Source organism: Oncorhynchus kisutch, linkage group LG17 (genome assembly GCF_002021735.2).
Source record: "Oncorhynchus kisutch isolate 150728-3 linkage group LG17, Okis_V2, whole genome shotgun sequence".
NCBI classification, from domain to species: Eukaryota; Metazoa; Chordata; class Actinopteri; order Salmoniformes; family Salmonidae; genus Oncorhynchus; species Oncorhynchus kisutch.
This window is the reverse complement of record NC_034190.2, coordinates 24,968,964-24,986,484: the sequence shown is the minus strand read 5'-3', so window position 1 is coordinate 24,986,484 and position 17,521 is coordinate 24,968,964. Positions and strand designations below refer to the sequence as shown.

General features: G+C 42.1%; 1 protein-coding gene across 2 annotated transcripts; it reads left to right on the top strand.

Moving 5' to 3' along the window:
• The first annotated feature begins 616 nt into the window (after nucleotides 1-616).
• LOC109907380 (ubiquitin-conjugating enzyme E2 E1-like) lies at nucleotides 617-16,572 on the top strand. 2 transcript variants are annotated; one of them, XM_020505311.2, is made up of 6 exons: nucleotides 617-816; nucleotides 1,619-1,767; nucleotides 2,310-2,360; nucleotides 14,953-15,085; nucleotides 15,460-15,607; nucleotides 15,788-16,572. In XM_020505311.2, the coding sequence occupies exons 2-6, from the start codon at nucleotides 1,625-1,627 to the stop codon at nucleotides 15,883-15,885; spliced, it is 573 nt and encodes a 190-aa protein (XP_020360900.1). In that variant the 5' UTR covers nucleotides 617-816; nucleotides 1,619-1,624; the 3' UTR covers nucleotides 15,886-16,572. The 2 variants fall into 2 exon arrangements, with proteins under 2 accessions (XP_020360900.1, XP_031649289.1); XM_031793429.1 differs by lacking the exon at nucleotides 617-816 and adding an exon at nucleotides 1,249-1,487.
• The last annotated feature ends 949 nt before the right edge of the window (nucleotides 16,573-17,521 follow it).

Here is a 17,521-nt window from a genome sequence, read left to right as displayed (position 1 = left end):
ATGACAATGTGACTGCACAGAGATTCCGTGACGAGATCCTGAGGCCCATTGTCGTGCCCTTCATCCGCCGCCATCACCTCATGTTTCAGCATGATAATGCACAGCCCCATGTCGCAAGGATCTGTTCACAATTCCTGGATGCTGAAAATGTCCCAGTTCTTCCATAGCCTGCATACTCACCAGACATGTCACCCATTGAGCATGTTTGAGATGCTCTGGATCTACGTGTATGACAGACGGTGTGTTCCAGTTCCCGCCAACATCCAGCAACTTTGCACAGGCATTGAAGAGGAGTGGGACAACATTCCACAGACTACAATTAACAGCCTGATCTACTCTACGTGAAGGAGATGTGGTGCTGCATGAGGCAAATGGTTGTCACACCAGATGATGACTGCTTTTCTGATCCATGTCCCTACCTTTTTTTTAAGGTATCTGTGACCAACAGATGCATATCTGTATTCTCAGTCATGTGAAATCAATAGATTACAGACTAATATATTTATTTCAATTGACTATTTTCCTTATATGAACTGTAACTCAATATTTTAAATTGTTGCGTTTATATTTTTGTTCAGTGTATATAGGCTTATGTCCACAATAGTCTGTTAGAATCAGCGCACACCTGTCTGTTGACTTTCTCTTTTCCGAATTTTAGAGCAGTGCTCAGCTAGCTCTCAATTTGACGTTGTCATCGGGTGTACTCAACCGAGAGGGAATCCATTGCCCTGGATAACTGTAGCTACGTCTGCTGCTGTACCCACACTTCCGCTCTGCAAGAGGCACGCGTCCAGGCATTCACCGACACAAAGCAAGGTGGGCATATCTAACAATGAAGGCTTTTAAAATATCGTGAAATATGTATCCATATTGTATTGTTTGGCGCGTCTGGGGGTCGACATTTGGATCTCGTCGGTGGATAGGATCTATCCGTCGGGGGAAATTGAAGAAAATTGTCTGTCCTAAAGACTGGACTGAGATCAGCTTTTGCTGCCTGTCGAGGAATAAAGATGCCAATATTCGGTCGAATTGAAAAACACATTGGCTTCGGTCTACAGATTCAACTAGTTTAGCATAAATATTCGGCAAATTCTCTTATGGGCATCTGATTTCAAAGTGAAAGTTTCAAGTCAATGAGTACTCACTCAGTGGGAATGAGAAAAGTTCCCCAAACGAATGCTACATTGTCCAATCCATTTTAGGCTACATTGGGCTATTTAATCAATTGAGGGAATAAGGCAATAGGCAACCCCCCTCGTCGTTCTTATTTGGCTGTAAAGAATAAGAGCTGTGTGCTCCTTTGTTGTAGCACAACCCAGCTAAAATAACGCTTCAGTGCAAACATTAGCATAAGGTCACTAGGTTAATCTCTTAGAGCCTTATGAAAGACTGGGGATAATTATTTTACTATAAGCAGGATAAGTTCATACTGAATTGAGTATGTAAACCTCTGAACCCATCGTTGCTTGGAGCCAGTTACGCTAAAGGTCGCATTGTTGCCGCTGGTTGTTGATAGCATACATCGAATATTGGCAGTGTTGCCGAACTGTGGGGCTATAGATCTTAGGTGTTTGTTTTTCTGTAGCCTGAATGTTGCTTTTTATTTTTGTCTGTACAGGTCGTTATGTCGGATGAGGATTCACGTGCCAGCGTTAGTTCTTCTTCCTCAATTTATCAGCAGTTAAAAATAAACGCGCCTAAGAAACGAGCAGAAAGCAAAGCCATCATGAGCAAGACCTCCAAACTCCTCTCCACCAGCGCCAAAAGGTAAGGACTAGGCTGATTGTTGCTGTCAAATACAATGTTTCATTGAGTTGATATGTTGTAATATAGTAGCTCACGCGCAGCCACTCTTGATATAATGTATCGTCTTATAATTTCCTGGCGCGTGTCACTGTGTTTGATTTGTAGTGGACAACTTTCTGAATATGTTGCGTATATAAATATTTTTCGACCGTTTTAAAATGTTCTCAACCATCTTCAGTTCACGGTTGTCAAACTTTTTTTAAATTGTCATCCATTGAATCATAGGCTAACTCATTTGCATATTAAATTGTGGTAAGAGGAATGCTTTAAAAAAAATGCACAATGGAGTTTGTTTGTCCTCAACCTGTTTTACGATCTGTCTCAATCCTTTGGTAAAATTAGCCTTCTGGGCATTTTGGTTGTCTGCCATGACAATGTATCTTGTTCTCATAGCCCCCACCCAAAATACTTCATGTGGCTATGCTTGTTCCATATTAGTTATCTGCTGTAAGAATCAAGACCATGTGAGTAATGATATCATTTTAATTTGTGCTTTATTTCAGAATTCAGAAGGAGTTGGCTGACATTACTTTGGATCCACCACCGAACTGCAGGTAGGCGTGTGTGTGTGTGTGCGTGTGTGTACGTGTGCGTGTACGTGTGCGTGCGTGTACGTGTGCGTGTGTGTACGTGTGTGTGCGCGTGTGTGTGCGCGTGTGTGTGTGCGTGTGTGTGTGTGTGTGCGTGTGCGACATGATACACACAATTTTTGAAGAATCTCAAAAATATAATATATTTTCGATTTGTTTAACACTTTTTTTGTTGTTGGTTACTACATGATTCCATATGTGTTATTTCGTAGTTTTGATGGCTTCACTATTCTACAATGTAGAAAATAGTAAAAATAAAGAACCCCTGGAATGAGTAAGTGTGTCAACTTTTGACTGGTACTGAAAGTATTTATACCCCTGAGTCAATACCTTTGGCTGCGATTACAGCTGTGTCTCTAAGAGCTTTGCATACCTGGATTGTACAATGTTGCACGTTATTCTTCAAGCTCAGTCAAATTGGTTGTTGATCAAGTCTTCGCATAGATTTTCAAGACAATTTTAAGTCAACTGCAACTAGGCCACTCTGGAACATTCAATGCTGTCTTTGTAAGCAATTCCAGTGTATATTTGGCCTTGTGTTTTAGGTTATTGTCCTGCTGAAAGGTGAATTTGTCTCCCAGTGTCCGTTGGGAAGTAGACTGAACCAGGTTTTCCTCTAGGATGTTGCCTGTGCTTATAGCTATATTCCAATGTTTTATTTTATTTTTAAACTCTAGTCCTTTCCAATTACAAGCATACCCATAACATCATGCAGCCACCACCATGCTTGACAAGTGGTACTTTGTGATGTGTTGGATTTGCCCCAAACATAATGCTTTGTATTCAGGACAGAAAGTGTGTTTTCCACACTTTTTGCAGTATTACTTTGGTGCCTTAATGCACACAGGATGCATGTTTTAGAGTACTTTTACTCTATACAGGCTTCCTCCTTTTCACCTCTGTCATTTAGGTTAGTATTGTGGAGTAAGATAAACGTTTTTGATCCATTCAGTTTTCTCATCACAGCCATTAAACTCTTTAACCATTTTAAAATCACCATTGGCCTCATGGTGAAATCTCTGACCAGTTTCCTTCCTCCTCAGCAACTGAGGTAAGGACACCTGTATATTAGTGGTGACTGGGTGCATTGATACACCATCCAAAGTGTAATTTAATAACTTCACCATGCTCAAAGAGATATTCAATGTCTGCTTTTTAAAAATTTTACACCTACCAATAGCTGCTCCTTGCGAGGCATTTAAAAACCTCCCTTGTCTTTGTGGTTAAATCTGTGCTTGAAATTCACTACTCAATTGAGGGACCCTACAGATAATTGTTTGTGTGGGGTACAGAGATGGGGTAGTTATTTAAAATCATGTTAACCACTATTATTACTGAACACGTAATGAGTCCATGCCTATTATTATATGATTTGTTAAGCACATTTTTACTCCTGAACTTATTTATGCTTGCCATAACCAAGGAGTTGACTAATTATTGACTCAAGACATTTCAGCTTTACATTTTTTATTAATAAAAAAAACATTCTATAAACACTTCCGTTTTTGTGTTATGTGTAGATTGTAACTAATCTCAATTGAATACATTTAAAATTCCGGCAGTAACATCAAAGTGGAAAAAGTCAAGGGGTGTGAGTACTTTCTGAAGGTAGTGTATATCTTGTTCAATGAGGTCAGAATTTACTCTCTGCTGCTGACAACAAGCTGCTGTGATGCAGTCAGTCTACACTCACTTTATGGAATTGTGGCTCATGACGATCCTGTCTAGACCTTGAGAAGTGACCTGATTGCATGTTGGAGCAGCTCTCCAGACCACAACTGACAGACACACACCAGTTCCAAAACAGACCATTAGCTAGCCGATGACCCTGGCATATGACTGCTATGGATTTGTCAGAGGCTGGCTCAATCGACGTAATTTATTTTAGCTTTACACTCTGCAGCTGAAGAGGACCATGAACAAAGGAATCCTATTTAGTCATTCAATCCATAGGTGTTTTTTTGTGGCCTGCTATGGTGCTGCTGTGGTATTGGGGAAGAGGAAGGAGTCCTGGTTAATCCAAAGGGATTATGGGGGTTTAGAACCACATCACCACGTGTGGCCCAGGTGCTTGGGAAGGTGGGAGGTACGTGCTTTGGGGGGGGGGGGGGCTGACTCTATGCGCTATGTTCCAACCAGAGACAGTCTGCTGTGACCAGACTGGTGGACTGACCAGACCTGGTGGTTGTGTCAAAGAACGGAAGTAATTCAGTGAACCAAGCTTGTGTGACAAATCGTCTTGCCTGAGACCTGAAGACTTGCATTAGCTCCCCGAACTAATGCCTAGGCTTTAGCTCAGCAGACTAGCACAGTCTTATGGCTCGGTGTAGGAGACTTGCGTTAAAACCCAGTTGTCAGATCTGTTAATGATGAGTCTTTGTCCCCTGCCACTGAGGGAGCCTGCAGTGTTGCACTTCTATATAATCCTCTCACTGTGTATGTAAACACACACTAGTTGTGTTCTCTATGCTCCCTTTGCTAAGTAGCTGAAAAGGGGAATTCATTTTCGTACATCTCTATTTAGTATGCTTCATTGAACAGTCTGTTCATTTGGGTATGAATAATTAGGAGGCTAGGCCGATGCCTTGCAGATGTGTGCTGGATTACTCATTGATTAATCTGTCTGTGGGGTGTTTCTGATGGATGGACACTTCCCTTTTTCACACAATTGAGACTGGCCGTACTGCACTGGCCTGGTTATGTATCACCATAGTTGCTGGAGCCATGAAGCAAATGATAATGTAAAAAGATCAGTCGACCCAGTAAACCTACAATGCAGATGGGTCCAAGGCCACAAATGCCCTTTTCACACTATCTTTAAATGCAATGTACGCTCTTTGCATGAGGTAATTAGGGGTTTTAATGAACCTGTCAGTAAGTCCATTTTCCCCCGAACTGGATGTTTTCTGCCATAGCAAGCATGTCATGTTTTCTTATGGACACTACGTTCCTCAGATGCCATTCATCAAAATCGAATTATACTTGACATGGCATGCCACACACACACCCCAGCCTTGTTTTATTTTTAAACGGTCTTGTCGTCATAGTGCAAACATCACATACTCTCTCACTTCCCCATCTCTCTCGCTCACTTCCATTCGTTTTCCTTAGATTGCTCTTTGGCTATTGCTCCCTTGCACTTTTTTTTCTAGCACTCATTTTCCTTACTTTGACAAACACTCATACTCCCTCCCTTCAGGATGTAGCCCCTGGGTGTCTGGCCTTGCGGTAGCGTCTCGCTGGATTCCTGACATTCTCAGCGTTAAGGCTCATGACAGTAATTGAATGTTGAAGGCTTGTAGTGTGTGTGTACAGTGCATTCAAAGTATTCAGACCCCTTCCATTTTTCCACATTTATTTACGTCACATCAATCTACACACAATACCCCATAATGACAAAGCGAAAACAGGTTTTTATAAAAAAATTATAAAAGGATTTACATAAGTATTCAGATCCTTTTTGTGTGCTTGTTTGTGCCTCCTAAAGATATTTTCACTTCAGGAAGTGTGCCAGTAGTTATTGTAATCCATCTGAGGTGCAGGTGATTCTTTGTTTACTCCCTCTAGTCTACTCTGAACTTATTTTTTAGATTGAGAGCCAAGGATGTTTTTCTCCTTCTCTTAACCCATAACATTCTAAGTCGGGGGAGGGGACTCTACTAAGCTTTATGGAATTGTTTTAAGGTCATATCAAGGGCCATTTTAACTATTTGATTTACAATGTTAAGGCCCTTACTGCTATTAACCTATACAAATGCTTTGGATAACATATTGACTGTGGATAGTGCCAAAACAAAATTGAAATGAAGTTTGTTCTGAAGTGTCTGTCTTTATATCTGAGAGACATGGGACATTTTTTAAATATTTAACTAGACAAGTCAATTCTTATTTACAATGACGGCCGACCTCGGCCAAACCCAGACGACGCTGTGCCAATTGTGTGCTGCCCTATGGGACTCCCAATCAAGGCCGGATGTGATACAGCCTGGATTCAAACCAGGGACTGTAGTGATGCCTCTTGAACTGAGATGCAATGCCTTAGAACTCTGCGCCACTCTGGAGCCCAAGAAAGAAAGATCAGGAAATAGTATTTTATTTTTTACAATTATTTAACCCTTTATTTTTGGCACAGTCTCCATATATACTTTTATTTTTTTGTAGGTCAAACTGATCGGACGCTGCAGACAATTTTGTGAGAAGACCGATTTTCGGGACATCTCATGGTCTGACAAACACCGCCCGAGCTCTCACTTTTCACCGCAGAAGTGCGACATCGGTGGATTGAAATGCATCCAATGCAAAAACGTATCTCTAGCTTAGTGACAGATTTGTATAGGGATTTTTGGGGGGGTATGCTAATTAGATTTCTGCGAGTGGGCGGGGACTTCAACTCTTTTACACATTACAATGTTACTGTTAGTGTTGAAGCTGTTGTGTGACTGTGATGGGGTGTGTGTGACTGTGATGGGGTGTGTGTGACTGCTGCCAAAGTCTCTAAAGCTTTTCATATCTATAAAAAGGCCTTTCCCTGGGGTGGAAGTGTCTAGCCCACGCTGCGTTGTTAGCTAGCTCTTATAAACCCAAAGTAGTGCTGCTACCTATTGTATCTCTGAGCTGTTATATCTGAAAGGAGCTGTGTTTGTTCCGAGGTCATGATCATTGGAGTTGGACCCATTATTGGAATAATAGAGGCTGTTTTCCTTGCTGTGTTCATGGTTCGTTGGGAAACTGTTGCCTCTTGTATTTTCAGTGATTTGTTTATTTTGACAGGGAGTCAATACTGAGACCAAGGTTTGTTTTTCCAGGTGAGCCCTGTTTAGCACAACAATACACATCAAAATACAATATACACATAACGTAGTGCAGTTTATCATACAAAACCAATACATAGACACATGATAGAGTAAAAAGGTCCCCTAATAGCAGTCTGAAATGCCATAGAACAGGGGTCTTCAACGTTTTCTTGCACAGGGACCCGCTCCCAGGCAAATCGGCTACCCAGGAACCCCCGGCCAAGCAAACCGGCTACCCAGGAACCCCCGGCCAAGCAAACCAGCGACCCAGGAACCCCTGGCCAAGTAAATCGGTGACCCAGGGACCCCCATCATGTTAGCAAAGAAATGTGTATATATATTTATAATGTCTTATCAGCTGAATGGCAAGGAGGAAGTAATCAACATTCTAAAATGAATATATTTGGTCGATTGTTATTTTTGTTGAGGAAGTGTAAACTCATTCTATTAGGTAAAGATAGCTGCTATTAACAAAAATGTGTTTGGAGTTGTTTAAACCAAGGTTAGCTATGTGTTGGCAAAAAGTAAGGGCTCTATTCAGGCTGTATTGCTGAAGCGTTATAGATTGCACGATAGAAATGTGAAGGTAATTTTCCGATTGAGCCGACATATGCATGAATGCAGTCTCCATTGACGCCTGAACATTGCCCCCACAGTAATGCTGAACTTCCACAATACGGATTAAATAGAGCCAAGAAAGAAAGATTACCAGCCGACTGGTAAGAAGATGCTTTTTCAAAGCCTATATTAGGAGTTGAGAAATAAAGTTGACATAATTAAAAATAACACTCCTCTTTTCCACTGTAGGTCATTCAAAATGTGTTTATTCAGTTGCTAGCTATATTTATAAGAACGTTGAAATAAATAATTCAATTTTTTGTGTGTATAGTTGGAAGTTTACGTACACTTATGTTTGAGTCATTAACTTGTTTTTTCAACCACTCCACAAATTTCTTGTTAACAAACTATGGTTTTGGCAAGTCGGTTAGGACATCTACTTTGTGCATGGCACAAGTAATTTTTCCAACAATTGTTTACAGACAGATTATTTCACTTATAATTCACTGTATCACAATTCCAGTGGGTCAGAAGTTTACATACACTATATTGACTGTGACTTTAAACAGCTTGGAAAATTCCAGAAAATGATGTCATGGCTTTAGAAGCTTCTGATAGGCTAATTTGACATTTGAGTCAATTGGCGGTGTACCTGTGGATGTATTTCAAGGCATACCTTCAAACCCAGTGCCTCTTTGCTTGACATCATGGGAAAATCAAAACAAATCAGCCAAGACCTCAGCCAAGAAAAATTGCATACCTCCACAAGTCTGTTTCATCCTTGGGAGCAATTTCCAAACACCTGAAGGTACCAGGTTCATCTATACAAACAATAGTACGCAAGTATAAACACCATGCGACCACGCAGCTGTCATACCGCTCAGGAAGGAGACGTGTTCTGTCTCCTAGAGATGAATGTACTTTGGTGTGAAAAGTTCAAATCAAACCCAGAACAACAGCAAAGGACCTTGTGAAGATGCTGGAGGAAATGGGTACAAAAATATCTATATCCACACTAAAACGAATCCAATATCAACATCAGCAAGGAAGCAGCCACTGCTACAAAACCACCATTAAAAAAGCCAGACTACGGTTTGCAACTGCAAATGGGGACAGAGATCGTACTTTTTGGAGAAATGTCCTCTGGTCTGATGAAACAAAAATAGAACTGTTTGGCCATAATGACCATCGTTATGTTTGGAGGAAAAATGGGAACGCTTGCAAGCCGAAGAACACCATCCCAACCTTGAAGCACGGGGGCGGCAGCATCATGTTGTGGGGGTGCTTTGCTGCAGGAGGGACTGGTGCACTTCACAAAATAGATTGCATCATTAGGGAGGAAAATTATGTGGATATATTGAAGCAGCATCTCAAGACAGTTCAAACTTGGTCTCAAATCAAATTTTATTTGTCACATACACATGGTTAGCAGATGTTAATGCGAGTGTAGCGAAATGCTTGTGCTTCTAGTTCTGACAATGCAGTAATAACCAACAAGTAATCTAGCTAACAATTCCAAAACGACTACCTTATAGACACAAGTGTAAGGGGATAAAGAATATGTACATAAAGATATATGAATGAGTGATGGTACAGAGCGGCATAGGCAAGATACAGTAGATGGTATTGAGTGCAGTGTATATACATATGAGATGAGTATGTAAACAAAGTGGCATAGTTAAAGTGGCTAGTGATACATGTATTACATAAGGATGCAGTAGATATAGAGTACAGTGTATACATATGAGATGAATAATGTAGGGTATGTAAACATTATATTAGGTAGCATTGTTTAAAGTGGCTAGTGATATTTTACATTTCCCATCAATTCCCATTATTAAAGTGGCTGGAGTTGAGTCAGTGTGTTGGCAGCAGCCACTCAATGTTAGTGGTGGCTGTTTAACAGTCTGATGGCCTTGAGATAGAAGCTGTTTTTCAGTCTCTCGGTCCCAGCTTTGATGCACCTGTACTGACCTCGCCTTCTGGATGATAGCGGGGTGAACAGGCAGTGGCTCGGGTGGTTGTTGTCCTTGATGATCTTTATGGCCTTCCTGTGACATCGGGTGGTGTAGGTGTCCTGGAGGGCAGGTAGTTTGCCCCCGGTGATGCGTTGTGCAGACCTCACTACCCTCTGGAGAGCCTTACGGTTGTGGGCGGAGCAGTTGCCGTACCAGGCGGTGATACAGCCCGACAGGATGCTCTCGATTGTGCATCTGTAGAAGTTTGAGTGCTTTTGGTGACAAGCCGAATTTCTTCAGCCTCCTGCACCTTCTTCACGATGCTGTCTGTGTGGGTGGACCAATTCAGTTTGTCTGTGATGTGTACCCCGAGGAACTTAAAACTTACTACCCTCTCCACTACTGTTCCATCGATGTGGATAGGGGGTTGTTCCCTCTGCTGTTTCCTGAAGTCCACAATCATCTCCTTAGTTTTGTTGACGTTGAGTGTGAGGTTATTTTCCTGACACCACACTCCGAGGGCCCTCACCTCCTCCCTGTAGGCCGTCTCGTCGTTGTTGGTAATCAAGCCTACCACTGTTGTGTCGTCTGCAAACTTGATGATTGAGTTGGAGGCGTGCGTGGCCACGCAGTCGTGGGTGAACAGGGAGTACAGGAGAGGGCTCAGAACGCACCCTTGTGGGGCCCCAGTGTTGAGGATCAGCTAGGTGGAGATGTTGTTGCCTACCCTCACCACCTGGGGGCGGCCCGTCAGGAAGTCCAGTACCCAGTTGCACAGGGCGGGGTCGAGACCCAGGGTCTCGAGCTTGATGACGAGCTTGGAGGGCACTATGGTGTTAAATGCCGAGCTGTAGTCGATGAACAGCATTCTCACATAGGTATTCCTCTTGTCCAGATGGGTTAGGGCAGTGTGGTTGAGATTGCATTGTCTGTGGACCTATTTGGGCAGTAAGCAAATTGGAGTGGGTCTAGGGTGTCAGGTAGGGTGGAGGTGATATGGTCCTTGACTAGTCTGTCAAAGCACTTTATGATGACGGAAGTGAGTGCTACGGGGCGGTAGTCGTTTAGCTCAGTTACCTTAGCTATCTTGGGAACAGGAACAATGGTGGCCCTCTTGAAGCATGTGGGAACAACAGACTGGGATAGGGATTGATTGAATATGTCCGTAAACACACCAGCCAGCTGGTCTGCGCATGCTCTGAGGGCGCCGCTGGGGATGCCGTCTGGGCCTGCAGCCTTGCGAGGGTTGACACGTTTAAATGTTTTCCTCACGTCGGCTGCAGTGAAGGAGAGTCCGCATGTTTTAGTTGCAGGCCGTGTCAGTGTGGCACTGTATTGTCCTCAAAGCGGGCAAAAAAGTTATTTAGTCTGCCTGGGAGCAAGACATCCTGGTCCTTGATGCGTTTTCCAAATGGACAATGACCCCAAGCATACTTCCAAAGTTGTGGCAAAATGGCTTAAGGACAACAAGGTCAAGGTATTGGAGTGGCCATCACAAAGCCCTGACCTCAATCCTATAGAAAATGTGTAGGCAGATCTGAGAAAGAGTGTGCGAGCTAGGAGGCCTACAAACCTGACTCAGTTACACCAGCTCTGTCAGGAGGAATGGGACAAAATTCACCCAACTTATTGTGGGAAGCTTGTGGAAGGCTACCCAAAACGTTTGACCCAAGTTAAACAATTTAAAGGCAATGCTACCAAATACTAATTGAGTATATGTCAACTTCTGACCCACTGGGAATGTGATGAAAGAAATAAAAGCTGAAATAAATCATTCTCTACTATTATTTGGACATTTCACATTCTTATATTCCTATATATTAGGTGTGTCAGAGGAAGGCCCCAAAAATTGTCAGACTCCAGCCTTTGCTACCGCACATCAAGCGGTACCGGAGTCTAGGTCCAAAAGGCTCCTTAACAGCTTCTATCGCCAAGCCATAACACTGCTGAACAACACCCAGACTATTTACATTGACACCCCCCCCCCCTCTTGTTTTTACACTGCTGCTACTCGTGATTTATCTATGCATAGTCACTTTGCTCCTCCCTACATGTACAAATGACATGGACTAACCTGTACTTTGGCACATTGACTCAGTACTGGTACCCCCTGTATATAGCCTTGTTATTTTGTAACCGTTTATTTTGTAAATATGTTCTTAACCAACAATGCAGTTAAAGAAATATTTAAGGGCTTTTAAGTAAGTAAGCATTTCACGGTAAGGTTGTATTCGGCGCATGTGACATAACATTTGATTTGACTCCCTGCAGAACCTCCGCAGACCCCCGGTTGAATACTCCTGCCCTAAAGGCACCAATTCCTCCAAGTGCATTGGAGATCTTTCCGCACAAGGTGCAAAAAAACTAAAAGTATATGTGCCCAACTCCGTTGAGATTGAAGGGATCCACAGAGATGGCCAACCTTGAGACCGGGTATGGGAAGTCATACTATAAGTTAATAATGAAGTAAGGTACGGCAGAAGTTTATGCAGGAGGGCTTTATAAACAAAGAGTCCAACTCATCTACAGAAAGGACCAGCCTTTCTGATACAGTGCAGTGACGTGTACTGAACCTATCGCCCGAAATAAAGTGGAATGTGCTATGCATCCAATGGCTTCAAAACAGTGGCAGCTGCATTCATAGTCATATAGACAATATCCCCATAGTCTATAACCAGAATGAATGTCAACTGAATTATTAGTTTTCTCCTATTTAATTAAAGGCATGACCTATTTTTATAAAATCCCATTTTCATCCTTCATTTCTTAACTCATCAACATGCTTTTTGAAAGAGCTTTTTCGTCAATCCGGGATGCCCAGATATTTATAAGCGTGGACACGATCAATGAAGGCACCATCCATGCATAAATCATCAGATATATTTGTAAGGGATTTGGAGAATAACATTTTACTTGGTTTAAACTGCATTAAGTACCAATTTCAGTTCAACAAAGGGAGGGACACACTGTAGAAAATCTTTTATGAAAGTGAAATGTGTTTCTTATCCAGGTAATAAATACCTTCCTGTTTCATTCAGTTTCCAAACAGTTTCTGGCAGATGGGTTCCCCCTCTTTAACACCTCTTCAGTTTCTGATTCATTCTGATTCATATCCCCGGGTGGTTTTGCTCTATACGTCTCCTGAAGGCTTTGTGGGAACAGAACAGACATTGGAGATGTGGTTTATATCCAGCTAGGGAGGAAACACCTCTGGGAAACAAGCAAAGGGAGGAAGTAAACCCACTAAACGATCAAATGAATGCCATGTTGTCTTCCCTACATTAAACATACCATCCATAGTGTTTCATGAATGAAGAAAACCTTGATGCGTTCCCATTACTCCTGGGATGCTAGGTACTTGAAATGGAAAGACCACCTCGGATAGATCACTCCTAATATTCATTCTATATTCATGCAATATTCCCTTTACATTACTGAAAGGAATGTTCACTCACGGGCTGATTGCCCACATAAATAGAATAGATAGTATTATACGTAATGTACTGTATCTCTGTGCGATTGCCATTATCAGGAATGGGTAGTGTTTCTTCAGTCTTTCAGCCGCTCTGTTGAAGTGGTGTCATTATGCTATCTTTTCTGTAATAACAGCCTAGTGTACATTACACTGTGTTTAGCAGCTGCTAATGGGTTAGAGATGTGATGAGTCAGTACACAAAGAAGAAGACAGCTGAGGAGAACCATCCTCAGTGAATTGTAATAAAAATAATAATGTTAAAACGTTAAGTTATCCTTTTTAGATAAACCTGTACTAAATACTTATGCAATGAAGGTCTACAGTAGCCTCAACAGCACTCTGTAGGGTAGCACCATGGTGTTGCTGGAAGACAGCTGGCTTCCGTCCTCCTCTGGGTACATTGACTTCAATACAAAACCTAGGAAGCTCATGGTTCTCACCCCCTTCCATAGACTTAAACAGTAATTATGACAACTTCCGTAGGATGTCCTCCAACCTATCAGAGCTCTTGCCTTGCAGCATGAGCTGATATGTTGTCCACCCAATCAAAGGATCAGAGAGAAATGTAGTACTAAAAGCATAAGCTACAGCTAGATAGCACTGCAGTGCATAAAATGTGGTGAGTAGTTGACTCAAGGGGAGAGACAATAGTTGAGCAGATTTGAACAAATTTTATTTTCTTCCAAAATGAAGGAGAAGCAAGTGGGAGAGAGATTTTGTCTTTTAGTTTCACTTAGCAAGTGCAGCCAGCTAGTTTGGCTTACTCGAACACCTTGCTCAAACAGAGGTTATCTAGCTGGCTATGATTATCCAACACAACACTGGAAATCTTCCAAGTCAAGGTAAGCTTTTGGTTTTACACATTTTCTTTGCTACCAGGGCCCGCTGGTGTAAGTGCTAAACTGCTTACTGACTGTACACTGTAACATTACATCATGATTGTAGTGGGTTTACTAATGTGTTAGTTAGCTATGTTGACTATGACGTTACTTTAACTAATTCAGGCTGCATCACACCCGGCCGTGATTGTGCGCCGCCCTATGGGACTCCCAAATGGCCCAGCATTGTCCGGGTTTGGCCGATGTAGGCGTCATAGTAAATAAGAATTTGTTCTTAACTGACTTTCCTAGTTAAATAAATAAACAAAATATGGTGACAATGATGTAGGCTGTGTGTAGCGGTTATGATATAGTTTGGCTTGGAAAGGTTTTTTCTCCTCGTCACACACAGCTGCTGTTGTGCATTGAAGTCCACAAGCGAAGGTGAGAGGAGAGCACACAATTCGAGAAGGAATACATTGTGGCTGCTATGAAAGTAAACTGTGTTTTAAGGGTGATAAGGGGTCTATTCATTCCGCCGATTCTGTTAATGTTTCTTAAACGGAACAAAACGGGGATAAACATACCTGAATTTGTCGAATAGAAACTATTGTTTGCAACTGTTGGACTAATGATTACACCCTATATCAGCTAGATGCAAGCAAGAGTGTGCAAGGCAGTATTGAATGTGTCACCGTCTGTCACCTCAAATCTTTCTCTCGACCTGTGTGCACCTACGTTATAAACGTTCATTAATAAGCTAGGTTGAAGCAACCTCATGATGGGTACAGGGAAAATTAGTGTCATGTAGTAGCCTAAACCTATCACTGTTACATTGAACTGGGTGAATGGAATATGAATGACAGTCATCAATATGCTGTAATAAGGCCATACTCATGAAAAAAGGCACCGACCACCACTGCATGAAACAGTGTAATGTACCTCTGTTTGCAGTGCGGGTCCAAAAGGAGACAACATCTATGAGTGGAGATCCACCATCCTGGGGCCACCAGGCTCTGTGTACGAGGGAGGGGTCTTCTTCCTAGATATCGCCTTTACACCAGACTACCCCTTCAAACCACCCAAGGTAAACACTCTAGTCAAAACAAGCGGACTCAAACAATTATTAGAACATTCCTCAATATTACACAGCTATGTAGGATACCACTTTCTCACTAGAGACGGGAACTTGTTATTGCCATATTGACCACCAGAGGGAGCTATGGCACTTTGATTTTATTGAAATTCAGGGTCTCTAGTTCTCTGCAAATTTCAAACAGTTAATGGTCAATTTAACCAAGCCAGACTCAAAAAGGCTTAAATGGAAATTTGGCTTCCATGAGATTAGACTGAACATCGGTTTGCATTGTTGAGTAGATTCTTTCTGTGTTGCTTTCAGGATCTACCAATGGAACATAAACAAGTCGGGGTGTATTGATATAGAGCTACTTTGTTTCCTAGGTGACGTTCCGTACCAGGATCTACCACTGTAACATCAACAGTCAGGGTGTGATCTGTCTGGACATCCTGAAGGACAACTGGAGCCCCGCCCTCACCATCTCCAAGGTGCTGCTGTCCATCTGCTCCCTGCTCACTGACTGCAACCCTGGTAAGACCTAAGACACCATATACTACTATAATGTGGGTTCCATTGAAATTCATTGATTAGTGGCTGCTTTGAAGTGCAAACATTGTCATATGTGGAATTCCGTGTGTGCATATGTACTGGCAGATCAAAGCTATCATTGAAGCCCTATCTATAACTCTGCGTGTTCTCCACCCCTTACAGCTGACCCTCTGGTAGGAAGCATCGCCACTCAATACACAACCAACAGACCAGAGCACGACAGGATAGCCAAACAGTGGACCAAGAGATACGCCACATAGATACACAGGACTGGGTCGTATTCATTAGGCACAACCTGGACTTGTCCAATAACAAAAGTTCATTTGTTTCCCATAGCAAAACGTTTTCTGTTGCATGCCCTAACAACTACGACCCTGGGCAACATGAGAGGGGGAGGTTAGGGGGTGTCAGAGCTCCTTCTGGGATGGAGTGGGGGGAACAGGAAGGGTAGAGAATAGGGGAGGATATTTATCTTGGAATTTAAGTCTTCATCTCCTGATATTTTGTTTATGGTATTTAAGTTCTCCGACCCGTAGATAAGCATCTATTTTGGCAATAATGCTTTTCAATCTGTTTCCTTGAAGTTCTTTAAAATGATTTAATTTTTAGCTAATTGTGCTTCGAAAGGAAATGAATTCTACATGTTTGGTCTGTTTATATAAACCTGTCACACACAGCATGGTTTCCTGGTAGAATTCCAAATCTCATTTCAGTGTGAATTTTTCAGATATTAGTTGCCATTAGTGTAAGCCCTCTTGCATGTCTATCTGAATCTATAACATATAGCTGAAACATATTGTAGCCTATACAGCACAATGTCTAGGTGGGAAAGTTGTGCTTCATGTTTTGCTGATTTCTTTAAATAACAGTCCCTCCATTTTATTGTTAAATTGAAATACATGCATATGTCAAAACAATGGACAACAATAAAAAACTAAGTAGCAGCACAAAAATGTTCTTTGGCTAGGTCTCATACACAAGACATGTACACTTTGGGAGGAAAGAGAATTGGAACATAGGTTCACTTCAATTCCTTGAATTGAAAGGAAATGACTGGTATAAGAAACATAGTGGAAACTCCTGCTCCATGCCTCCAATCCAATGCTTTTAGATTTGTAGTAGTGAACGAGTGTCCACTTCAGGAGAAAGGATATATTTGGATGCACTACAGAAGCCACATTCTCTTCACAACAATTCAGACAATTGTGTCCTACATTTTATCCCATTCCTACCCACTAGGAATTTAAGTTTAGTAAAGTGACAAATAAATTAAGTTAATAAAAAAATTCTCAAACATGTACAAAGAATAAAGTATTTAACAAATACACAACCAACCATTTAGGGTGCAACTGATTAAACAGACATTTGATCATCAGACCTGATCAAGGTAGTACCTTTGGTTTTTTTTTGCCACTGGGCCATACACTAGGTAGTAAACTGGTGGGCCATACACTAGGTAGTAAACTGGTGGGCCATACACTAGGTAGTAAATTGGTGGGCCATACACTAGGTAGTAAACTGGTGGGCCATACACTAGGTAGTAAACTGGTGGGCCATACACTAGGTAGTAAACTGGTGGGCCATACACTAGGTAGTAAACTGGTGGGCCATACACTAGGTAGTAAACTGGTGGGCCATACACTAGGTAGTAAACTGGTGGGCCATACACTAGGTAGTAAACTGGTGGGCCATACAATAGGTAGTAAACTGGTGGGCCATACACTAGGTAGTAACCTGGTGGGCCATACACTAGGTATTAACCTGGTGGGCCATACACTAGGTAGTAACCTGGTGGACCATACACTAGGTAGTAACCTGGTGGGCCATACACTAGGTAGTAAACTGGTGGGCCATACACTAGGTAGTAAACTGGTGGGCCATACACTAGGTAGTAAA